The sequence below is a fragment of the Podarcis tiliguerta genome (assembly GCF_965153285.1).
Source record: "Podarcis tiliguerta genome assembly, chromosome: 1".
Classification (NCBI taxonomy): Eukaryota; Metazoa; Chordata; class Lepidosauria; order Squamata; family Lacertidae; genus Podarcis; species Podarcis tiliguerta.
In genome coordinates, this window is record NC_139534.1 from 24,604,086 (window position 1) to 24,630,570 (window position 26,485).

The 26,485-nt window shown below is 43.8% G+C and overlaps 2 protein-coding genes and 1 long non-coding RNA gene across 9 annotated transcripts in view; 1 reads left to right on the forward strand and 2 right to left on the reverse strand.

The window, feature by feature from the left end:
- Positions 1-7,239, reverse strand: part of ZNF385B (zinc finger protein 385B) — a 190,675-nt gene extending 183,436 nt beyond the window's left edge. For 2 of the 4 annotated variants that reach the window (XM_083410136.1, XM_083410134.1), the window contains exon 1: positions 6,399-6,478. In XM_083410136.1, coding sequence (XP_083266262.1) covers positions 6,399-6,468 — 70 coding nt within the window. In that variant the 5' untranslated portion in view covers positions 6,469-6,478. Of the gene's footprint in view, positions 1-6,398; positions 6,479-6,649; positions 6,763-7,131 lie in introns of those variants that run through there. The other 2 variants (XM_083410137.1, XM_083410140.1) reach the window with 2 other exon arrangements.
- Positions 7,240-22,290: 15,051 nt separating this feature from the next.
- CWC22 (CWC22 spliceosome associated protein homolog) overlaps positions 22,291-26,485 on the reverse strand; it is a 45,109-nt gene continuing 40,914 nt past the window's right edge. For all 4 annotated transcript variants that reach the window (XM_083407491.1, XM_083407492.1, XM_083407494.1 and 1 more), the window contains one exon: positions 22,291-23,068. In XM_083407491.1, coding sequence (XP_083263617.1) covers positions 22,533-23,068 — 536 coding nt within the window. In that variant the 3' untranslated portion in view covers positions 22,291-22,532. The remainder of the gene's footprint in view (positions 23,069-26,485) is intronic.
- Positions 23,076-23,900, forward strand: LOC310665067. Its single transcript, XR_014505168.1, has 2 exons — positions 23,076-23,521; positions 23,758-23,900. It is a non-coding gene; the product is annotated as an uncharacterized lncRNA (long non-coding RNA).

The following is a 26,485-nucleotide window of genomic DNA, read 5'->3' on the forward strand; positions in this document are numbered from 1 at the left end:
CCAAAAAGAATTCTGGGCACTGCAATTTATCCCTCACAGTTACAATTCACAGGAACCCTTAACAAACTGCAGTGCCCAGAATACTTTGAGGGGAAGAATGTGGCTCAAATGTGCTTCATAGGTTCGGTGTCTACATTTGTAATCAGGTACTTTGTAACAGACAGAAGCGATGGGTGATTATAATAATAATAATATAATAATAATAATTTATTATTTGTACCCCACCCATCTGGCTGGGTTTTCCCAGCCATTCTGGGTGGCTTCCAACAAGAGATTAAAAATACATTAAAATTATATATCTGTCCCATAGGAACTGACCTGATGCTTTTCTTAGTACAGTGGTACCTCGGTTTACGAACTTAATCCGTTCCTGAAGTCTGTTCTTAAACCAAATCTGTTCTTAAACCGAGGCGTGCTTTCCCTAATGAGGCCTCCTGCCGCCGGTGCCCTTCCACCGTTTGGCTTCCGTTCGTAGACTGAGGTAAAGTTCGCAAACCGGAACACTTCTTCTGGTTTTGCGGAGTTTGTAAACCTAATAGTTCATAAACAGGACTGTTCGTAAACCGAGGTACCACTGTACTAATGGAAAACTGTACTAATGCACAACTTGGAGACCAGCTGAAGATTTTGAGAGAGAGAGCATCAATATGCTGACGACCCTCAGATCTATACCACACCCACAACACTTTGGGAGCACCAGTGCCAATCTGGAATCAACGTCTGATTGCAATACTTAAATAGATGAAGGCAGCAAATAAAAGCTTTTGTGCATCGTATGTGTAACTATGGCATGTTACAGAACTGTAGGAACTTTTCAGTGTTTAAAGTTGAATGCACGCTATGAGTGATCCATGAGCTGTGAAGAGGAGTCATAGCCTTGGATAACAGAGTTTTTTCTTCTTCTACTCCCTCTTGCGGAATAAGCAAGCAGAACCCTACACCCAAGCTACATGAAGGATCATCTGCTCCCTCATGTACCTATCCAGACTGGAGATGTGAAGGTCGGGGGAAGACGAGGAAGAAACCTGGAAAACTGTGGAGGGGGTACATCACCCCCATTTATCCATTTTTCTCCTGGGCATCTCTGAGACTCTGAGATCACGGCTGGAGTCCCTGCTCTGAGCATGCATGTCAGGTGAGGTGGACCCTGGGGAAAGGGTTTTCATATGCGTAATGACACCCCATGTATCTTCTTCTTTGGCAATCACTCGTAGCTGAATAAGATTGTCTTCCAAAACAGGGTTTTAACAGTGGGTCCGTAAGTGACTGTGGAGGCCAATTCTGGATCCACACATCCTTCCACAGTGGGGACATAGGTTTCCAAGCAGGAATTGATCATGGTGAGGGTTTGCCAAGTGTGCCTTCTTCTTAGCGTGTTTCTCCCTTTCATCCTGAGTTTGAGTGTCTTCAATGCCCATGACACCTTTGGTAAAGACTGTTCTCCAACTGGAGCACTCGCAGGCCAGTGTTTCACAGTGTCAGTGTTTATACTACATTTTTTTTAGAATTGCCTTGAGAGAGTCTTTAAACCTCCTTTGTTGACCACCAACTTTACGCTTTCCGTTTTTAAGTTTGGAATAGAGTAGTTGCTTTGGAAGACGATAATCAGGCATCCGCACAAGTATAGTGTGTCCTCCGAAAGTGGCTCTTTATACTCTTCTCAGTACCAGGTGAAAACCCCCACCCCTCCCCCCCAAAAAACCCAGGCTTTTTGGACCTTAACCAACTGAATATAGACCTCCATGTACTTTATTATGCCAACTTACTTGCTGTTACTGAAATTTTATGTTGCTTTTTATTGCTTTATTGGTTGTTATTATACCTTAATGTTTTATCGTTGTAAGCCTTCCAGAGAACACTGTTACTGAGCGGCACACAAAATGTTGTAAATAAATAAATTCGTTTAGTTATGAGCAAGTATAAACCCGCCCCTCCTTTAGCTATTGTCAAACTGCGCTTACCATCTCCAACATTATGTTTTCACTGGACATCCAGTACAAGAGAGATGAAAGCTTTTTTATTATCTAATTGTCTGCATCCGTGAGACAGGCACTAGGGTTTCTGGGAGTTATAAGGGCTTTGCAGTTGTCACCGACGTTTTTGTAGCCTCAACTATTTACTGCAGTGAGCAGCTCCATTTGGGTTGCCACTGAAAAGAACCCAGCAATGTCACTTAGAGAATGCAGAACACAATACACTTCAATGCGCATCTATTCAAATTACCATTTTATTTTATTTTTGCAAAATAAAGCTCTTTATAGCCTCCACCCACCCACTCTTCAGGAAAACCTTCAATTCTCAATAATTTAGTTTATATAATATTCTGGATCTGTGTCTTTTTAATGAATGTTTGATGTCTTCTTGCATATTGTTAGCCACCTTCAATCATAAGAAAAAAGGAGGTTCAGCACAATCTTCAATATGCTTCTCAGTGTATGTCAACCACAATGCACCATTATTTGATTTTACTATTAAAATCTCAATATCAAATTTTTGCATTCCTTAGAATGCTTAAGAAAAATATAGGAGATGCAGCTTTATCAACGGTAGACCTGCTCGCTTAAAACGGAAGAAAGCTCACTAGTCGAGTTAAATGCATCCTGCCTGCAAGGTGCCACACAAGTACAAGGGAACTTAAGCATGAAAATGATGCTGAGACTGTGACACCTTTCTTTTCTTCTGAATAAATAACGCTGGCCTGATCTTTGCAACTTAACTAGAGTATGTTAGGGATAACCTTCTACTGAACTTCCGTACCCAATTACATGCTGGCACCAGCTAATTTCTCAAAGATGAAGAGCCTCACCTGCTTGTAAAGTAGACTCAGATAAAACTGATGCTAGGCAAAACTGCCTTACGGAATCAGACCTTATAATCTTTAAAACGGCACAATTCCTGGTCAATTTGCTGACTGGAAAGCTGCGGCATTGATAGGAAATCCTTGAAACTCCTTAAAAGAGATGAATTCTCATGCAGTGTGTGTGTGTGTGTGTGTGTGTGTGTATTTCTCTCCCTTCTGAAACTTTGCTTAAGTCATCTACCACAGCATCTCTCAGGCCGTTTTCATTATTTGCCTTCATTAGTCATGGGAAATGGAAAAGACGGGTGGGAAATAAATGTGCGTAAAACTGTTAAAATTAGAGGGGGGGGGGGAGAGAGTTTGGAACTAAAAGGACATAAAGTGCCTATGAGTCAATATATTCCTTTATTCTCAGGGAGAAAGGGTGCAAACAGCAAATGATATTTTTATATTCAAGAAGTGAACATTTATTTTCAGAAACTATCCTGCTTGTTATGGTACTTTTAATTATAAGCAAGTGAGGAAGCAAAACAAAATGCTGCTCGAGGAAGAAAAACCTTTGAAGCTGTTAGCTGGCCTGATCTGCAGCTTCAAAGCCACCCCTTCTCAGGCAGGGTGGTTGCCCATAGTAGGAAAGTCACACCACTTGAGGAGAGATTATTGTTCCTGTGTCCCTTCCTTCCTTCTTTCCCTTTGCTTTCTTCCATGCAACTGCACACATGGGCTCTCTCTCTCTCTCTTTTCCCTTGTGTTGGGGTTTTTGCCCTGCAATTTAAATTTTAAATGTTTATGTAATTGTATACATGTCAGGGCTCTCGTAAACCTGATGATACCTCTCTCTTGTGCTTAGATGGATCTGTTTGGTTGACATCAGCTTTGGCCCGCCAGATGTTGCTGAACTACAGGTCCGAAACAGTCCCAACAAGCATGGCTAATGGCCAGGGATGAGGAGAGTTGGATAGAAGGTAGAATAATAGAATCGGAAGGGACCACAAGGATCATCTAGTCCAACCCTCTGCAATGCAGGAATCTCACCCAACGGTGGGTCAAACCCATGACGCTGAGATTAAGAATCTCATGCTCCAACAACTGAGCTACCCTCTGGTGGTGTTGTTCAGCAATTTGTGGAGGACCAAAGTTTCCCCACACCTGGCTTAATTAATGAACAGCTCTCACTCCTGAGAAATAGATGGGAATGATAGCTATCTCCGCCTATCTCTGATAAGAGAATGCACAGGAGAGGATAGCAAATTGTTACCAACTGCAGGTCAGCACCACCTTAATATCTGAAATATTTAAAACATTTGAAATATTTATTCCCTACCCACACTAAAGGCAAGAGACTTTTATGTTTAATAACTCAACAAGGTACATGGTCTAGTCAGACAACCCACTTGGCCTCCATAGTTACTATCATATCTGTACACTTTTTCAACTCAATTTTCCCATTTCTTCATTCTAATAATATAGCTATCTGGAAAATCTAAACATTAATGTTGTCTGACCTTGCGCCATAGGCACGAAATGCTTGCTATCAGCACAATTGTGTGAATTCATACATTTTACCTTTTTAAATTTGGAGAGTCCTACTAAACAGCTGTGTAAAGTCCCTGTATATTTCTGACAAAGTTATTTCCTCGCACCCTTTGAAACAGGAATTTGCATTTTATGAGAACAAAAATCACTGTAATCTATCCTGGACATTGATGGTACAGCTATTGCTAAGCAAACAACCTTTCCACAATTGCATGATTACACCGGCCAAAGACTAGGAGATGGGCAGTATGTTAGAGACCCTCTCCTCATTAATTTACAGCTCTGAAGGAGTTCTATTAACTAAAAGGGAGAAGCTCGTGTACTCTTTCTTTGAGCAATTAACTAAAGTGGAGTCCGGAAGACCATGTGTTGCAATTGCTTACTAGCCAGATGTTTCCTAAGCAGGGATCCAGGGACAGCATGCTGTACTACCTTTTATCCAATTATTTGAGCTTCTCGCCAGAGCATTCCCTTCTAGTCCCGGAGCCCTCACACTGGGAGTGCTGCGTTTCCCAATGATATCTCACCTCCAAATCAACACGCACCTGATATGCAAACACCTTATGCTAAACATTACATTTTATAAACCAAGTCAGTGTAAATGTATTCTTAGATAAATCAGTAATGATGTTTGCCACGAGTGCATGTATCTTACAATCCTGATAACAGCAGCTCACTATTTTATTCTTCGTTTTTTATTTATAAGCCATGAGACATCAAAGAGAAAGTTAAAATAAAAATGCATCAGTTTCAGCAAGAGATAAACATTTCTAAATTTATCCTGAACTTATTTTGTCAACAGCTGGCTGCCTTCCCATGTTCCCTCTATTGAATTGATTATAAGGTTACAAATCCTCCATAACCTTCAGACTTTTCTTGACGACACAGCTAGGGTGGTTGGTGGAAAATAACTTTTTGTTGTGGCTGCTGGCATCGTTTGCGTATTAGTGCATCTTGGTAGTTGAGAAGGCACTATTGCGGAATAATCCTGCACAGAGCTTGCTGCTGGATCAGCTGTTTCTGAAATTTCTTATGCTCATGGGCATTTAAAAAAAAACTTATTGAAAGCATAATAAACAGCAACAAGCTTCCACTTTTTGACTTGTTCCCTTACTGAGAGCCACGTGTTTCTGAGAAATCCTCCTCCAGAGAAAGCACACTTGGTAGCAAGATATCACATTCTTCTTTACCATTATGCCCCTTGAAATCGACGGCTAAAGCACAAGGCAGGGCCGGCTCACCCATGAGACAAGGTGAGACAAACGCCTCAGGCAGCAGGGTCAACCAAGGCAGCAGATCCTGCTGTCAATCTCTCCACCCAACACACACCACCTTGTTCCTGATGTAGATCTTCCCTGACCCCTTCTTCACTGGCGGGGAGGGGGTGCCATTTGGGGGTCCGCCTCAGGTGCCAAAATGTCTTGGACCAGCCCCGGCATCAAGACCCATAGCCTGTGGTCCAGCAACTACATGCACCTTCCTCTCTGCGAAAGCTTCAAACCTCAAACACACAACACACACACACATCTCTGCTCTGTAATTAGATCATCAAGGATGATTCCTCAAAGTAGGCTAATTCCTCATTTACGAAGGAAATTCCTCCTTCCAAGAACAACCAGAGCTTTAAAAAAAAAAAAAGAGTCAAGTGAGGCTAAGAGGACTGCCAAAAGGAACTCTCTCTCCTTCAACATGAAAAAACCAAAGTCTACAAAAAACCTCAAAGCAAAGATTTCTCTCTCTCTTTTGTAAACCAAACACACACACTTTTCTCCCCATGGGTGTGGCCAGGGGGGCAGGGGGCAGCTGCCTCTCCAAAAAATCAAGCAAATAAATAAAAATAGTTAACTAAAAGTAGAATTTGTAGAAAGATTTTGACAGGTTTTTTCTGACCACTCGGGGTCAAAAGGAAGTAATTTTAAACAATTGTTGTTGAGACCTTTCCTTCCCAATCGGCTAGGCAGAGCCAGATAGAGGAAGATGACAGGTGGGTGTCCTGCCCGCCCCCCCCCCACGCCCATATAAATCCCATGCTTCTTCAGTTCTCCCCCTTGAGTTCTCCTACCTTTCAGCGACACACCCGTGGGCTCTGCAAACCTGACACGGTTTGCAGACACTGACCTATTTAGAGACATGAGAAATGATGAACTCGGCGCCCGCCTGAAACAAGCGAGGAGGAGATAACACCGGGGGGGGGGGGGAGAGAGAGAGAAAGAGAGAAAGAGAGAAAGAGAGAAAGAGAGAAAGAGAGAGAGATACGGAGGACGTGGGAATTTCCCACCCGCCGAGTCCAAGCGAGGAAGAAGCGGCTCTTACGCTTTTGCCCGACGCAGCCAAAACTTTCCGAGGAAAGGCAGAGCGCCCGGCGCTGAGAGGTACGAAGAAGGCGCGGCCAGGCGCCCCCACAACAGCCGCCTGCACTGACTTGCCGCCGCCGCTGCCGGTGCCTCTTTGCCGTCTCTTCCCCTCACACTCTGCCCCGGGATGCTGCTCGCTCGCTCGCTCTCCGGCTGCCTGGAGGAGCAGCAGCTGGGCGCCCTTCGCGCAGCCTCGCCAGCGGACAAATCACCGCCTGGGTTGGCGCGCGGCTCGGTGGGCTAGCCTCGGCTCGCTTTCGAACCGCCGGGACGGACGGGGGCAGGGGGTGGGTTGGGGTCGCCTCCCGCCTGTCCTCGAAGGCAAAGCAAGCAAGCGAAAGAGGCACCATTCCCAACCGCGGCTCTTCCTCCCCACAGCGCGTCAAAGTTGAGGCGAGCAGATTCTGCCAGGTGCGCTCCCGCCTGCCCAGCCCCTCTTACCTCGACCAGGCGCTGCTGCTGCTGCCCGTTTCCGCAGCCGGTCCGCATGTGTGAGTGTGAGGGCGCGTGAGCTCTTTGGCGCGCGGAGGGCCGGGGGTGGGGGAGCGCGCGCGCGCGCGGAGCTGCCCGTCCCAACAGCAAGCCGCCAGTCCCAACCTCGGAGGGGGAGACAGCACCAGCAGCAGCGCGCCGGCTTGGTCCCTGCCAAGCGCATGCGCCCGCCACAGTCTGGGCCCCGAACGACCCTCGCCAAGCAGGTGAGGGGAGAAGGCGCGCCCGCGCAGGGGGCTGAGGGGGGGGGGGGTCAGAATGTAGACGGGAGGCGGGTGGGAAAGGGAAGCCCCACCTTTGCCACCGTCTTGCGTTCCTGAAGACGCTGAGTGAGTGAGCCCTTCTGCAACTCTTCCTCCTGCTGCACCTGTTCCAAGAGGGCTCCACGGTGGCCAAAAGCTGCGCGGGACTCTTCTCTTCTGGTTCTCACGGTAATTCCGTCGCTTCCGGCTGCCTTTGAAATATACCCTGCGCTCCTGCCCCATACGAGAGTCAACTCCCAGGGAAGGAGGTCCCTTCTTTTCCCCATGGGCGTAGCAAGGGACACAGCTCCCCCCCCCATCAAGTAAATAAATAAAAATACTTAACTAACTGACCAACTGCGTCGCAGTTTTGCACCCCTAAAATAAATGCAGGCTATGCCCATGGTTCCCCCAATAAAATATTTGAAGGAGCTGCCCCCCCCCAAGTTGGTGGGCATTGCCATTCAAATGGTTTGCGTGTGCCGCATCTTATGGTCAATTATGTGGGGTAGTTCTTACCTGCCCCCCCCCAATGTTTTATTCAAGTTGGCAACCCTGCCCCTACATATTTGACGGAGGATGATAAATACGCTTGCTCAATCAGTTATGGGTTGGTGAAGTGAACGAAAATGAGCAAAGTGAGATGCTGCCAGGGGCATGCATGCTGTGACACGCTGCCCTCTGCAGCCAATGAACTGCTGTGTACCTTCTTTGCCCTTAAAACGCATTTGAAAGGGGCGGTCACTGCAGCAGGGCTAATTGCATCAGAGATGGCCATAACATCTAGTGATTGAAGCAGTCAATCGATAAACAGCAATGGTCAAGTAAACCCCATGATGTCATCTAGTGCTGGCTCCAGGATTTGGGGAGCTCTCAGGCATGGCATCATCACCCCTACTTGGAAGAGATGGGACATGCAAACTGACAATTCTCTTAGGCTGCATCTGATCTTCTTGGACATTGTGTAAAGTGGAACTGCTAGGGGCAGTAAGTCCTCTGTTGGTTTGAGGGCCCTGGCCACCCTTGGAAATCAATGTTGACGTCATTGCATGTATCCTTTGTGCATGCAGACACAACCTGGCGGCTAGAAATAAGCCACAGATGGCACTGCAGGTAGGAGACCTGTATGGAAAATTCAGAGGTGTACCAGAAGAGAGGCTGAAATTTCATAGTGGGAATAAAATGCATAAAACACTGCCCAAAACTTTGCATCTATGAAGTTGTGAGCTAGAGTCTCCACAAGGCACCAATCCATGTGCCTTTTGGGGGCCCTGCTGGTAACAGTACGTTTACATGGAAAAAGAGAAACAGTAAGTTTACATGGAAAAAGAGAAGCCAGAACCCAAAATCACAGAGTTGTAGAGTTGGAAGGCACCCTGAGAGTCATCTGGTCCAAACCCCTGCAATGCAGGAATCTTGCCCACAGCTATCCCTGAGAGGGCATGAACCACCAGCCTTCTGGTTAACAGCCAGACACATTGACCCATTGCACCACAGTACATTAGCTTGAGCTCTCACTCTACAGAACTACTCTGTAGCAACATAGCTACAAGAGCAGACTAAATGAAGGCCTGTGATGGAATCCCTCCATCACCAAAGTCCCCATTCCCAAGGTATGCCCCTTGTTCACTGCACATGGGGTCAGAGTGATGTAGCCCCATGCCACATGCGTTGATAGTTGAGATTCACGCACCCTGCTGAGCTTATATAGCCTAGTGGTGTACAGTGCTTGGCTTCAAAATTACCCAGAAGCCTGCCTTCCACTCATGTTGAACTCTTCCAGTGAAGTTCCAGGTTTTGTTCTGCCATAGTCAAAACAAATTTTAAAAATTCCGTCCAGTAGCACCTTAGAGACCAACTAAGTATCTGAAGAAGTGTGCATGCACACGTAAGCTCATATCAATAACAAACTTAGTTGGTTTCTAAGGTGCTACTAGAAAGAATTTTTAAATTTTGTTTCTTCCAGTGACATGCACCAGTTGGGTAAAAGATTAATGCATTGCAGGGAGTTAGGTGTTTTTATTATATTTTTAGATATGCTGTAAGCCGCCCAGAGTGGCTGGGAAACTCAGCCAGATGGGAAGGGTATAACAACAACAACAACAACAACAACTAGATAATCCTCATAGTCCCTTCCAACAATATGATTCTATGAACTTCCAGTGTGCTTAATTTGAGTTGGCTCTTGCACACTGTGCAGAGCTTTGGGTCACTATTGCAGTATTTATAAGTTCTCTCAAACAAATCCAAAGCAAGTGATTTGAGAAGCAAGCATGCCTGACTGTTTTAAACCATTAATGGTAGTAGAAGAGAGTAATAACATAGTTGGGTTTTTTTACAGTAAAGTGGTGCACATCCAAGGCAAATGTTGGAGCAGCTGCTTCAGAGATTACTCAGAATAAGAGAGAGAAAAGACACTGTTTTCATACATTTTGTTTCTCCTGGCAAAGCTAGAGGTTGTGCACTGGAGCAACGACCGTCAACTTTTTCTGATGCTTCTAAGAATTCTTTTGCCAAAATACTCCCCAGACTAGTGCTTAAAAATAATGCCTGACTGAAATAACCTTGCACCAAAAATACTGCAGCCCAGTTCTGTGTATGCTTACTGCAACATCCTCAGGAAATCACTGAGGATCAGGGCAATACAAAATTGTTCATCATAAAAGCTTATGCACCCCAGCACTTTTATCTACCTCCATCCCCTCCACTTTAATTGAAATCATTTGCATCACACCTATGATGAAAGAGCTGCTCCACTAACAGTTTCTTTGCAAGGTGTGACATGTTGCACCAGCACCATGCTACAAAACCGATTGCTGCTCTAGTTATACAGAGAGGTTGACACCAGGGACTCAGCTATACAAGGGCAAATAAAACATTTTAAGTGCGTTTTAAGTGCATTATACACATGTGACGCTAGATGGCGGTGGTGAGCTTAATGGCAAATTCTCTCTCTCTCTCTCTCTCTCTGGGGTAGGCACCTAAGGTCCAGTGGCTGGATGTGACCCAATCGCCTTTTTAATCCGCCCACGGACGGTACGGGAAGCAGTGTGTTTTTACTTGAGTAGAATGTGTTCTTTTATTTAAAATGCATCTCTGGGTTATTTGTGGGGCATAGGAATTCGTTCATTCCCCCCCCCCCTCAAAATATAGTCCGGCCCCCTGCTGAAAAAGGTTGCTGACCCCTGCTCTATATATAAACACTTTAAAAAAAAAGTAATTTCACAGCATTTTAAAATACGTGTCTAGATTCCACCTGAGTGTCCTTCTTTTATATAGACACATGTATAAATCTTTAGTTGCAAGAGTGCAAGGCTCCTTGGTTTTGGAACGCTACGTGAGAAGGCCCCACTAGCATGAACTCTTTCATTGCTGAGATGGCGGGGGGGGGGGGGAGCAGGGATTATTGGGTTCTTGAATTTATTTTTATTATGTATTTTGTGGTTTTATCTTGTGAAGCGCCCTGAGACTTGCGGATATAGGGTGGTATACAAACAAACAAACAAACATATAATAATACTGATGAAGGCCAGGGTTCTTAATGGGTATGGATGGTTTCTGTTTTTAGTATTGTTTGGGTTTTTTGCATGTTATTTTTATATACCTTTTATATGGTTAGAGGTTGTCTTAGTGCTAGCTTGGTTTTGTTGTTATGTGTTGATAAATATTTTTTTAAATGATAGCAATGCAGTCCCCTTCAGATGTGTCTTATAGAGTAACCAGCATACACATATTTTGTTTTCATTTAATTACATAGTTTATTAAAACCCCAGGTTTGTCCCTAACATTTACTCAGAGTAGATGCATTGAAATTAATGGACCTAAGTATGTCAGGGCTATTATCTTCAATGGGTTTATTCCGAGTAAAAGCTGTTTTGATGCAACCCCAATATCACCTTCTTCCTTGACCTTTAAAGCCCTAAACGGCCTTGGTCCAGTATACCTGAAGGAGCGTCTCCACCCCCATCATTCAGCCCGGACGCTGAGGTCCAGCTCCGAGGGCCTTCCGGCAGTTCCCTCACTGTGAGCAATCAAGTTACAGGGAACCAGGCAGAGTGCCTTCTCAGTAGTGGCACCTGCCCTGTGGAACGCCCTCCCACCAGATGTCAAAGAGAACAACAACTACCAGACTTTAAGAAGACATCTGAAGACAGCCCTGTTTAGGGAAGCTTTTAGTGTTTGATGCATTACTGTATTTTAATATTTTGTTGGAAGCCGCCCAGAGTGGCTGGGGAAGCCCAGCCAGATGGGCAGGGTATAAATAATAAATTATTATTATTATTATTATTATTATTATTATTATTCCCACATATAACTTTTTACTACTCTTCAAAGTACTGCTAGTTTCCTGGCTGTAGACATTCACCTGGCTGTTTTGTAACCCATGCTTCATACCAGTTCTGAAGCCAGTTTACACTCACAGAAAAGGAAGTACTGTATTAAGGATTGGGGGGGGGGGGGGGGGCGGGAGAGTGAGAGAAACTAATTTTCACAAGTGTGCCCTTGGAAGCAAAGTCAGAGAGGACTGTGCTTGAGCAAAGCCCAGAGTGGAAGACAATCAGAGGCTGAATTGAAATCAGGCGAGTCAGACAAATATTTAGGCCATCTAGGGAATGTGATTCTAAATGGCAGGGACAGAAGTACCATGCTTAATCCATTTTTTGTTGCTGCTCGGCAGCAGAAAAGAAAAACACTTTAGCACTGATTGGATAACACTTCCATTGTACAGTACTTCAATCTCTGCTCTTGGAAGATGGTAGTTCTCTTTAATAGCATGGGGGGGGGGGGGAATCACATCACATGCTGTTTACTGTTCCACGTGTAACTATGACAAAAATCCCTCTCACTTAAAGTTTATGGTGAAATATTTCTGGTCTTTGGCCTCTTCCTAATCGACATACAGTCTTCTTCACCTATTATCTCCACCAACAGATGAAGCAATTGTGTTGTGGAAGATAGGCTGTTGGTTCAGGACTGCAGGAGACAAATCCCCATTTAACCATAAAGCAAACTGATGGCCTTCCCCGCATCAGTAGTTTTGTGCACACACCACGCTTTTAAACATATGACTTCCTGGGAGCTGTAGGAGGTGGGGAGCTGTAGTTTGTTTAGGGTGGGGACAGCTGCAGGTCTGTGGGCAGTAAACTACAGTTCCCAGAATTCTTTGTAGAAAGCAACATTCTTTAAATGTGCAATGTGTAAGCAGCCAATGGCTCCAACTCTCTGGGAGTAAGCCCTATGGAGTTCAAAGGGACATTCCAGCACTGGGTGAAGTTTCATTCACTTCGGTTAAGCGTGTACTCTGCTGCTCCAAAGCTGTATGAGTTGTACCACTCACTCTGACCACTGGATGGAGATTTTAATTATGTGAAAAATAATACTGTGGTTATTTGGCCATTTACTGATTCTTTTTTTCATAAAGGGCTACTCCTGCTTTCCCATCCCTCGCCACCTCCCACGTTGCATATGTGTGTGTTTGGTGGGAAAGGTCTAAAGCAGGGAGCTTGCTCTGAAGCACACAGAGTATCGTGTGATTTAGAATCTGGGACAGTCAGAGGGCTCTGAATTGTGCAGGGAACCCATGTAGATGGAACAGGCTGGTCTCTTCAAACCTATCCCCAGCGGTTTTAGATGATGGGCAGAATGGGGCCAGCTTGAGACATGCTGGGCCTGCTCCCAGCCTGTCCACATGTTGGGATGCAATCGTGAACAAGTCTAAAGGTAGCTTAGAATATTGATTCAAACAGAATCGTTTATACATTTGTGTCCTGAATTGCTTTCCCACTGAGAAAATGCTTGTTACTGCCATTACATTATATATCTATATATATAATTTAAAATATATATGCAATACTTTTTCTTCCTATATGATAACACCCCTGCTGTACAATATTATTACTGTAACACATTCATTAATATAACATGGGTTGTATCTGAAAGTTTAATGCATTATAAAGCATTTCTTTTGCTATCATAACCTAGAATCTACATTGCACTTCAATCCTACTAACTGTTCACATTTGTCTCCATCGATACACTGCATTATTACTGCAGGCTGAAGAGTCATCAGAATTGTTCACATATAACACTAAGTCAAACCAAGACTTAGCATAAAAGAGCAAACATGTGGGCCCCTAGAGAGATTGCAGCCACTTTGCTCCCCGCTCTAGTTATGCTATGCTGAGCTAACCCATGGTTTGGCTTAGCATGCCTTCTAAATCCAGGCTACATGGTTTAGCTCTCACAAACAAACAAACAAACAAACAAACAAACCACAAGCTATAAAACTTAGAACAAACCTTTGCTACAGGATGTGGTTTGTCTGGAGCGAGATAAACCAGGTTTATTCACTAAACCAGGACCATACACTAAGCCAAACCATGGCTTGGCTTAGCAAAGCACAGCAGCAGAACAAGGAAGGACCGAAGTAGCTGTAACCTTTTCTTCAAGAGCCTGTGTTTTGCTTGCTCCATAAGCCAAACAAATGTTTTGTGCAAACCAGGCCACTGATTGTACATTGGAAGTTAAGAGTGTTTGCTATAGATCGGATTAGTTATACAAGGTATCCTGAATATCAATTCCTAGGCATATACTGTTTACTTCCGCCATTCAAAAATAGTTTGCATTCACACTGAGCCATCCAGTCACACATACCTGCATCTCAAGTAAAGTGGTGGAAGTTAATTCCACAGTTAAGCACGGAAGATCGCAACCTTCCACGCAGGTACCTAGGAGTACACCACACTGAACTCAGGAGGACGAATTTGTAGGTAAGCATGCATAGGATTGCACTGTTAGGCGTTAAATCTATATACCCTTACTCGGAAGTAAATGTCATTGAACAATGTGGGTTGGATCGCATGCCCTATTGCTTAATACAGCCTCCAGATGTTCTCAGCTCACTGACATGAATAACTCAGTTACACATTGTTCAGAGAAACAGTGTTCTGCATCACAGTCATATTGCTCTATCTATCAAGTGTCTGTATGTAGTGGGGCCCCCATGTGACCTTCAACACTCTCTTAGTTTATGAATAGTATGCCGCAGTATCTGAGCTTGGCACTCTCATATTAAACATTTGTGCAAGCACATTGCTTTCTAACGTAATCGTTTTCTAACATAATGCTGGTGCAACAGTCAGCATGTCACGCCCAGTGAAGGATTCACTACTGCAGCAAATGGAAGGAAAATTGGCCGTAGGTATGACACAAATGATTTCATCCAGGGTATTTCTGTTTAAACGCACTCAGTTCCACTGAAGTTAATCCAATCCAAACCAATGCTGTAATAAACGCTTTTGCCTGTAAGCCCCACTGAACTCAATGGGATTTACTTCTGAGTAGACACAAATAGGCCTGGACTGTAAATTAGTTTAAGTGTGCATTTAAATCATCGGGCCATGGCTCATGGCTAACTCGCTCCATTGATTTCAATGGGACCGACATTCAACCAACTCAGTTTGGATCTAACCCAACGTGACTGGTTAAGAATCCTTCATAAGTACATTTTTACAACTTGGTGTACTACACTCGGCTGCACCTTATTTATCTTGGTTTCCCATTAGCAATGATTTTCGCTGCCATCTCCCAAGCAAGCAAAAGTATAACCGAATGAATGGTTTTCATGTAATAATTTAAAACTGGTTTTTATTGTAAAAGAAATAATAGGGATAGCATTTTTAAAAAACAGTTTTACTTACACTACATCATTTGCACTCCTATGTGGAAGCAAACCCATCGAAAACACTGGGGCTTACTTCTGAGTAAGCATGCACAAAAGAGCACTGTTACGGGATTCATCCTGACATTGACAATTTCATTTTTTTTTTATGATGAACGAATCATCCTTAATCTAGTAATTTCCCATATGCAAAGGGGGCGCATTCAGAACATCCATTTTAATGGAGGAGCCAGTTTTGTGCACACGGGGGGGGGGGGGTGCGAGCACACACGTGTGTAATTGCTCCCTACACTGAAATGGATGGGGATGCTCACTTGCAAAGGTCGTCTTGGATAACCTGTGCAACTGTGTAAAGGTAAAGGGACCCCTGACCATTAGGTCCAGTCGTGGCCGACTCTGGGGTTGTGGCGCTCATCTCGCTTCCGGGTCCTGTGGCCAGCATGACTAAGCCGCTTCTGGCAAACCAGAGCAGCGCACAGAAACGCTGTTAACTTCCCGCCGGAGCGGTTCCTATTTATCTACTTGCACTCTGACATGCTTTCGAACTGCTAGGTTGGCAGGAGCAGGGACCGAGGAACAGGAGCTCACCCCGTCGTGGGGATTCGAACCACTGACCTTCTGATTGGCAAGTCCTAGGCTCTGTAAAAACAAACTGATTCCTGGACCATCCGCAGGCTGGATTTAGAAGGCAGTTGGGCCAGATCTGGCCCCCGGGCCTCGGTTTGCCTACCCATCATGGGCTAACTGATTTGATGTAAAATATCCTAAGAAAGGCCCCTTACAGCATCTCAGTGACGTCACAGTGAATATTATCCCAGTTTCTAGTGGCGATCATTGACAAATGGCATACTCGATTCACAACTTTCTGATCTCCAGTACCCCACACCCACAGTAACCCACACAAGGGTGGTCAGTAAATAAAAGCTAAAGTAATTGGCTCATTGTTTTAGGAGAAATCTAGGTGGCTTCTCCATGGCTTACACAATTCCTCCTGAGCTTAACTGTAATGTTTACTTGTGCCAAGTAAGTAAGCTTTAGCTATATATCTAATAGTAGTTAAGCACCTAAGAGGAATGGCACAGACCTTGGGATTACATTGCTAGTCACCCAAGCACATGGTGTACTTAAGCTCAAATGCTGCTTCTGCTGCTTCAAAAAAATAAAAAATCTTGTTACGGTCGTACCTTGGATCCCAAACGCCCTGGAACTCGGATGTTGTCGCCCGAATACCGCAAGTGATTGTTCCAGTTTTCAAACGTTCTTTTTGAACCTGAACATCCGGCTTGGCTTCCACGGCTTCTGACCTTCCTGCAGCCAATCAGAAGCCGCAATTTGGTTTTGGAAGTCAAATAAACTTCCGGAATGGATTTTGTTTGACTTCCAAGGTACGACTGTATTTGTTTGTATTGGTTATATAGACCACCCTGTTTTATCCAGGTAGCTGTACCTGTTTCAGAAAAAAAGGAGTTTTGATTCTATTTTGGTTGAAAGTTGAAATTGGTTTTGCTAGTTTAGGAATTCCTGTTGGTGTTTAATGAACCCATTATGTTCATGCCTGTGTACTCCTGCCTGTATGTCAATTCCTGTTTTCTGGGAATGTACTATGCAGTCCTACACTCAGATTTAAGCTGTAGGACTGCAGTTCCCATCACCCCCTCCCCCAGTCCAGCATGGCTAAGGGTCAGGGGTGATGTAGTCCAGTGGGCCACACATTCATCACAACTGGGCATAGGCAGAACATGCTCTCCCAGCCATTGGGTAACCCTATCCCGGAAAAACTGGGACATGGTTTTTTGCACGAGAACACCAAAGTCATTTTGGGTGGCATGATCTTGCCCCCCCCCCCCAGCAGGCTTGATTATTGTAACTCACTCTACGCGGGGCTGCCCTTGAAGCTGACCCAGAAACTCTAGCGAGTGCAGAATGCCGCGGCGAGGCTCCTTACGGGGTCCTTGCCGTGGAATCACATTCATCCAGTGCTTTACCAACTGCACTAGCTTCCGGTGGTGTACAAAGTCAGGTTTAAGGTGCTGGTTTTGACCTTTGAAGCCCTATGAGGCCTAGGACCCATGTACCTACGGGAGTGCCTCTCTTGGTATGCCCTGCGGAGGACCTTGAGGTCCACAAATGTCAACATTTTGGAGGTCCCAAGTCGCAAGGTGGTTAGATTGGTATCAACTAGGGCCAGGGCCTTTTCAGTACTGGCCCTGACTTGGTGGAACGCTGTGTCACAAGAGACTAGGGCCCGGCAGGACTTGACATCTTTCCGCAGGGCCTACAAGACAGAGCTGTTCCGCCTGGCCTTTGGTTTGGACTCAGTCTGACCCTTATATTTCCCTCCCCTTATGGTCTTGATTTATCGGCTACTTTAAAATGAGGCTGCATTTTAAATTGCATTTTAACCTGTATTTTAAATTGCCCCGCCCCCATTATGTCTTTACTGTGATTTTACTGGTGTTAGCTGCCCTGAGCCTGGCTCTGGCTGGGGAGGGCGGGGGCTGCGACCTCATGTGCATAACGTGACTCACCCGGGAGCGTGGCCTGGAGGACGCATCCTGGTTTGTGGCCTGGACATGTTGGAGGGTATGCCATTGGGGCTTAACTGATAAAGGTCTGCATGGCATCCATAGCCCTGACAACTTTCATTTTTAGAAACAAAGCCCTGTAGCTGGGAAGCGAATGTTGAAAGTTTGAGCTAGAGTTAAAACGGACATTAATCTCGACTTTCAGGAAGGCAATGATTTAACAAAAGACTGCAGAGCTAACCTTGTAAACGGTCAACCAGGACACTCCATGCAGCTCACTTCAAGGCTTTCTGCGCTTACGTTTCTTTTACACAAACCTACAACCAATGCAATTATGGAAATAAGATCTGCTATAAATAGTGTGAAATTGAGAGCAGTTTAGATTATACAGGCCCGCAAAGCGAAGTAACCTCTACTTATAATTTTCTGCCCTTTCTACCCAAACCGGCAATTACCTCCACATTTGTAATCAAAGGGAAGGCAGATTGCAGAATGTGGCACACACTGCCACGGGTACGTGGTCGGCTCAGTCCCATCTTGACGTGTGCACCCACCTGCAATTAGCTATAGCCTCAGATGACTCCTGCAAAAGTTCCGAAGGCAGCAGGAGGTCAATCAGAGAAACGCAATGCTTTGCAAAAGGAGGCCATGTTTCAAAGCCACAAACGGTGCAACCCCATAAATGCGTTTACTCATCAGTAAGACCCATTGGTGATCAGTGGAACTTACCCCAAGGTCAGCGGTTCGAGCTCCCATTGCTCGGTCCCTGCTCCTGCCAACCTAGCAGTTCGAAAGCACACCAAAGTGCAAGTAGATAAATAGGTACCACTCCAGCGGGAAGGTAAATGGCGTTTCCGTGCGCTGCTCTGGTTCGCCAGAAGCGGCTTAGTCCTGCTGGCCACATGACCCGGAAGCTGTACGCCGGCTCCCTCGGCCAATAAAGCAAGATGAGCACCACAACCCCATAGTCGGCCACGACTGGACCTAATGGTCAGGGGTCCATTTACCTTTAGGTCCGTATAGCAGTGGCGAATCATTTTCTAGCCTCAGAGCCACACGGGGAACCTTTTTTGGGGCTGCATACTGAGGACGGGGGTGCACGAAAAGGGCAAAAGCAGGCAAAACAATGGATGCGGCTCTTAAATCTGTACAGATTACCTTCTAGCCTTGCAAGAATTGGGGGCAACAACACAAACACACCCCTGCAAATACGTAAACTGAATTTTCAAAACTACACACTTGAAGAGCCAATTGTGGCTGTGCATACTTTAAGATGGCTAACTGCCAGAATTATATACTTTTTACATCTACTGTTTTTCTGTGTATTAGACAAAGGTATTTTATTAAAAATCATGTTAAAAATCTTTGCTCTCGTCTTATACACCAGGTAGTGCTGAGGGGTGATGTGCGACTGCGAGTCGGCAATCTCCCCCCCCCCCCCCAAAAAAAAAAAGATCAACAACTCTGGGAAATTCTCCTTAAAAAAGCTTAACAATTCTTGGCAATCTCCCCCCATTTTCTTAATGCTGAGTCCCCCAAAATAGGGGTGTCTTATACACCAAAAAATAGGGTAATTCACACTGCATAATTAAAACAAGATGGTGGTGATGGTGATTATTTTACGAAATAATGTCCGTGTTTAGCTGTTCATTCATGCATTTTTAGTGCCCATTCTAGGAAATCTATTCAAGTGATACAACTAAGGCTGATGGTTAAAATGATTGTGACTGACGGGTTTAGTGTTTTCAGGCTTTAAATAGACATATTTCACCAATACACGTATTTTGTTTTGATTAGTAGCTGGTAAATGATATACCAGATTAGGCAGGTGCCTTTGCTGCAGTTTTTGGCACCTCTTAAAAACCTTTTAAACTAAGCCTGTCCAAACACATATATTTGACATGTATTTTAATATGCCATTTGATTTTTACAATGTGTATTTTTAAAATGGGTTTTGTTAATATTCGGGGGGGGGGATATTTAACTTGTTTTTAAAACATCTGATTTACAATTTAGAATTGTAGAGTTGGAAGGGTCAATAATTTTGACATATACAGTGGTACCTCGGGTTACATACGCTTCAGGTTACATACACTTCAGATTACAGACTCTGCTAACCCAGAAATATTACCTCAGGTTAAGAACTTTGCTTCAGGATGAGAACAGAAATCGTGCTCCGGCAGCGTGGCGGCAGCAGGAAGCCCCATTAGCTAAAGTGGTGCTTCAGGTTAAGAACAGACATCCAGAACGAATTAAGTACTTAACCTGAGGTACCACTGTACTTTATATGGACAACTTAGAGGTTTTGATGATTAAGCATTATATAAATCCTATCAAAATACAATTATTCTGATAAACAAGCAAGATGTTCTAAGTCTGCTCATGTCCAGATTAGAGATTTTATTTAGGAAAATGAATTCCAAATGCGAAAACAGAAATAGGCACAGAGAAAAATTTGGAATACCTGTTAAGACAGTGGCTGCACAACCAGAACTGCAGATCGGAGGGCTTTCAGATTTTCAATTCTTTAACAAGAAGCCTTTGTGGTCCCTGGGGCAAGTAATGGCTAACCAGTTTTGTGACAGCTGTTACTGCATCTTGGTCTGCATCAATTAAGGTGCATTAGATTCCCTCCCATTTTTTTTGCATCGCAGTGTCCAATACATTATGTGAAAGAAGTCACACTGATTTCTGCCCCAGAGGGATAAGCTGTATTAGTCAGTTACAACGAAGAGTATCTTAAATGGCACTTATAAGGCTAAAAGAAACATTTATTTCATGGACTAGAGAGTTTCACCATGTCCGATGTAAAAAATTCTGTTCTCGTTTGGCAGACTGCGGGTGGAATTCAATACTGCGCTATGAGAAAACATTGCATCTGCACCAGCATTTCAGCTTGCCAGATGTGGACAGCGTCTGCTGATAAATTAGGTGAATTCCACCCTATAAATCTACATGAAGAGAAGTACAAAGAGGGAAGAGGGAAAAGAATAAACGGGAGTTTGCCATTCCATTCATTCAAGCGCTTCAGATCTGAGTTGCCCTAGCTGAAGTCAAGTTTTATATTTAATCACAACTTCATAATATGAGAATTTTGGCCAACAACTGGCATTATGGGAAAGTGGGAGAGAATTAAAAATGGGCCAACTTGCAGTTTACACAGACAGGTGAACAATCTAAGGGACTTCTGGTCTGCCAATAGCTGTTTTGCTCCTTGTAGTCAGGAAAAAAAACCCAGAACAGTGCACAGAGGGGAGGAGGGTGGAATCGTTCTGTTTGGCAATCAGAAATGCTTGCTCTCATGGGTCAAAAGACAGCAATGTTGAATTCCTCCCAAATTGGCGGGAGAATTGATTCCCTCCCCCGATTCACGTTTATGTTTGACGGAGATAGAACAATTTTCAAAGCCGCTTCACTTGTGCTACCCTCAGTGTTGGAAAAGCCGAAGTGATTGTTCATGTTTATTGGGGGGAAAAAGTCAATTATTCAAAGAGATTATAGAGCAATACCATTATCTATATGGCTGGTATCCAGAAAGTTTGCCATTATCTTTAAGTATTTAGTTCTGATTTTGATGCAAGTTGAAATGCTCATCAAAACCACATTAAAAAGGTTTTATATATATATATATATAAAGGGGGGGGGGTGATCTTAAAATCAGAAGAGGAAAAACCCCTGAGCAAGATCCAGCATCATGTGAGCAAATACAATGGGATTTCTCCTGCCTCTCTGCCTCTCTCTTTCCCACCCCCACCCCCCATATCTCTGGTTGGTCCACCAACCATCCTGAGCAGATTCTTTTACATTGCTGGGGGGAAGAAAAGAAAGAGGAAATCCATTGTACAATCAAGACACCAGATGATAACATTGAGCCTTGAATGAAAGCAATTCAAAATATCAACCGTGTCTCATTTCCCATAATTATACACTTTTCAGTGGTAGTGAAATAATACTTGAGAAATCCACATGCCATCTTCATATAAATCTCTCCGAACCCATGAATCCATTTTTTTTAACAAAAGAAACTAATAAACAATCTGCAATCTTTGGTTATTTTAGTCCTAATTCAAATGACATATCCAATCTTGCCCCAAATATGCTGAAAACATCTAAGACACTATTCTGTTTCAACCAGAAGAGAACTCTGGTATTGGCACTCTCTGAACTACAGGTTTTTAAGATCTAAAGAAAAATAAAATAAAATGTTATCAGCTGTGTAGGCCAGCTTTTAAAAATTGTCACCTATTCTCAACTGCATTTCCAAGAGCAGAACTTGATCCATTAACAGATTTTTAACATAGTTGATGCTTATTCCCTCCAGATCTGATGAAACCAAAGCCTCACATTAGTTTTCTGAACTTTTTTGAAGCTCTGAATGTGAACAATGTGGGATTATCAGGTGTAAACATACACAACTGAGTTCTGTAATGTCTAAATTCTAAGCAGCAGCTTGCAGTTTTCTCATCAAAACTAATAAAAAACCGCTATCAATGTTGTTCTGCAGTACAAACAAATACAGGGGATTTGTTATTTCTGACATGAAACCTTTTAACGTCTGTACCATAATTGGAAAATCACCTAAAGAACGAAAACTAAGGAATGTGTAGCACTTTTAAAGAACATAAATAAAATTTACAAACAAGTTTGTAAAGCACTAATATTTCAGTAAAACAAATTGCTTGACTGTTTTATTATCAAAATAAACTACATTTGATTGCCCCTGGAGTCAAAAACCTGTAAGCAGCGATCATAAAAAGATGGGTTACTGGAAACATTCAAAATTCCAATGATGTTTACAAGTACTTTGTACAAAAAGTCCTTTAAAGATGTTCACATGTTGCAAAAAATACAGCTTTCACCACAAGGCAGAAGTATTTGCATTTCAAAAGCAGTCTACTAGAGTCATTTGCGCCTATGTGGGGAATCGCCCCTGTGCTTTCGCCTGCCCTCATCTCTCCTTGACTCTTTAAATTGGTCCGGATATTGCCTGGGCTCATCCATCCTGGGATTGGGATAGTTACGGGGTCTCTCTCTAGACTTTGATCTGTCTTTCCTCCGTCTGTGGAGTTCACCATCCTTATCACGGCAACTGTCCCTCCCTTCGTTATCAGAAAAAGAATTCTGCCTTTCGGCCCTCTTCTTCTTAGATTGGCTACTTTTGCTTTCCGAAGGCATATTCCTTTCCTGATCCCTGTCCTTTCCACCGCAGTAGCTGTTCCTGTCAGCGGAATAATCTCTGTCATGGGAGAGTTTCTGTGGTGCATCATCTCTCCGGCTTAAGTCTCTTGAATTCCTGTCAGCATTCCTCTCAGCACCATTTTCCCTCTCAGGCTGCCTCTTCTCCTTTTTCCTGTCAGGCTGTTTCTTACGACTTCCTTGCTTTCTCTTGGCATCTCTGTCCGATGCTTTCTTCTTCTGTGATTTCCGCTTTCTCACATCTGAAAGGATCATAAACAGAATTTACCCTTTTAATATGTTCACATTCCTTTATTTGCACGTCAAAATATATTGGCTTCATTTAAAGAACCTACAGCAGGCTTTCTCAACCTTGGCCCTCCAGATGTTTTGAGACTACAATTCCCATCTTCCCCAACCACTGCTCCTTCTAGCTATGGATCATGGGAGTTGTAGGCCAAAAACATCTGGAGGGTCAAGGTTGAGGAAGCCTGACCTACAGTAAGGGGAAGGACCACCAATTTCCCACTGCAACAAAGACATTTAAGCCATTCGGGGGGGGGGGGTCTTCTCAACTCTCTGGAGCAAACTGAGCTGCAGACAGGAGGGAAATAAACCTAAATAGACAATAAGGAATATTTTCTTCTCATGCAGTGAGACCTTTCGATCCAAGCTATAGAAGATTTTACAGATACTTTGACAATCATATTACAGTGGTGCCTCGCAAGACGAAATTAATTCGTTCTGCAAGTTTTTTTGTCTTGCGAATTTTTCGTCTTGCGAAGCACGGTTTCCCATAGGAAATGCACTGACGGTTTTAAGAAAAAGGCGCAAGACGTTTTCATCTTGCGAAGCAAGCCCATAGGGAAATTCGTCTTGTGAAGAAACTCAAAAAACAAAAAACTCTTTCGTCTTGCGAGTTTTTCGTCTTGCGAGGTACCACTGTATCAAGTTGTGCTCTGGGTACTGAGCTTGAGTTAGTAACTGTGGATGTGTTCATTTCCTTCTCTTTGCTGAAGGTTTTTCCAAAACTTGTGGGAGATATTTAGCTTGCTCTGTTATTTGGACAACTACTCAGAGAAAAAGAGAGAAAAATCTATGTAATGTCAACATTGCTCATACTTCTATTTCCTACAGACTTTATTAGATTTTAAAAGTCAGGAAAGACAGTTCAATTCAGCTCCATTTTACTTTCCTCTCAAAATCCAGAGGGCCAAATAATTTGGACTACTTAAAAATAATTTTATTCCCCATCTGTGTACTGGTTTCATTTTTACATTTAGATCAGTAAACAGGTAGGGAAGGGGGGGGGGGATATTTAACATGGGAACTGGAACTCTAGACCATGTAAAAAGTATCTTAGGAGACACATATTCTTTACCTTTACTCAAGTTCTTAGTACTCAAGGTAACTTCCGTGCTGCAACATGAGCGCTTGCATGTGCCCTAGACTAATGGATGTGCATGCAGTTCTTTCTTTGTACTATTTTAAGAATTTGCAACTAGAAATTGGGACTTAAAATATGAGCTGCCAAGGTATATTCACCATCAGCAATAATATGCTAAACAGACTCGCTGTTGGGACGAAAAGATGACTACACAGCACATCACTGAAAACTGACCGTACTTCTTCCTACTGCATGTATTGTACAACATGCTGACCAGATTCATCTTCCTGTCTTTAGATAACAAGGAATTGGCTGATCTGTCTTCAGTGGCAAAAAAAGCCCTCCTTGAAGTGGACAGTTATGCCCAAATGTTAAGCCACCTGCCTTTGGAGGATCTGGAGTGGGGGAAAGGGGGAGCAAGAAATATCTCCTTATATGAGCAGAAAGAGTCTCACAATACTTTGGATCAAAATCACCATACCTCATATACATTGCCTCTATGGTCCTTGCAACGAAGCAGTAAGGTATTGTTATCCCCCTATCACAGACGTAACTTGCCTAGAATTGTCCAGTGATAAAGTAATGCCACTGTCGACATCCGGAAGGGGGGGGGGGTTGCGGGCTCACGCCCCATTCACACCCTCGCAGGGCTGGCTGCAGTCCCGCGAGACCAAGGGAATCCCGGGATCATTAGTATTCATTATTCACCGCGCCAGCCAATTGGGGGCAGGACTTGTAAGGGGCATTTAAGGTTGGGGCAGCCCATACTCGCCCCTTTCTTTTCCTTTCAGCAAATGAGATGGGGGGGAGGAACGCCATCACCTCCCCCAAATGCTGAAGGGTAGTTCGTTAAAGGACTCCGGGGGGGCGTCGCCTCGTCCGAAACCTATGGAGGCTAGGGCCTAAAGCGCGCTCCCGAGCGGTAACCCCTCGGGGAGCGCCTAGGGATGTGCATCTCGGGGGCTCCCCCTGTTGGTGCTTAACCCTTCCCGGTTATACCGGTTAGTTTGATAGGGCCAATGCCTAAAGCCAATACCGCTCTTACCTGTAATCAATAAAGTTGTGGCCATTTTTTGCCCATTAACCTAAATTCGGTGTCCTGTGTCTTTATTTATTCCATTCCGTGGGAGGGGGCGGGAATAGCCACGCAAGATGTGCTGGGCTTCCTACGCATGTTCATAACTTCTATGCTATACCAATAAAATGAGCACTTCCTGACCATAATGCTCTCAACACAGCAGCTTTAATGCTGTGTTGTGATATGATGAATTAAGTTGTCAGTAACTGTCCCATGGTCTGACTTTTAACTGAAAGTTACAATGAAGTTTCAAAAGGGTGATGATCCTTCAGATTGCAGTGGTACCTCGGGTTACATACGCTTCAGGTTACAGACTCCGCTAACCCAGAAATAGTACCTCAGGTTAAGAACTTTGCTTCAGGATGAGAACAGAAATTGTGCTCCGGCGGCGTGGCAGCAGCAGGAGGCCCCATTAGCTAAAGTGGTACCTCAGGTTAAGAACAGTTTCAGGTTAAGAACGGACCTCCAAAACGAATTAAGTACGTAACCAGAGGTACCACTGTATTTATTTTCAGTCGTCTGACCTCTCAAATTTAAGTCTTCGATTTCCCCTTGATTGCAGGACTGTAAGTTAATTTTAGTGCAGTTTTGTCCCTGCCCACCCAACCTTATGCTGGAGTACAAATTTAACATGCTGGGCATTTTGAGAAGTAATTCAGTGTGGTTTGGAGACACTGGGATTTTAAAGGAGATACATAAAGGAAATCCCAGTGGAAGACATTTGTATAGAGGCATACAGCAAACTTTGGTATCTGTTAAAATATAAAGACCTGCATTCCCCTTTAGAAAAAGATACAGTGGAGTAAAACCAATAAAGCTTTAGCACAATAGTCAAGTTTTATAGTAGTATCTTCTTGAGTTTTCTGGTACCACCCTGAGGTCTGAAAGTTGCTGAAAACAAAGTCTTGACTCCCACTACTTCTGCTAGATAAGACATTCTAGATATCCTCTGCCAGACATTCTGGAAGCACTCCTCTAAAATAATGCAACATCTTCATTGTTGCAGAATTACACGAAGATAAAAAGTACAGTTTGAACAGCAGCAAACTACTAGCCTGAAGTTCTCTTCACAAAACTTTGCAAGTAAAATAGAAGCTGACTCTTGCATCAAACAGTCTAAGTACCCCTGGCTTTTCATCATTTTGGCAATATTTCTGCTTGTGATGTACAAAAAATGAGAGAAATCGTAACAATTCAGAGCATACCGCTGAGACT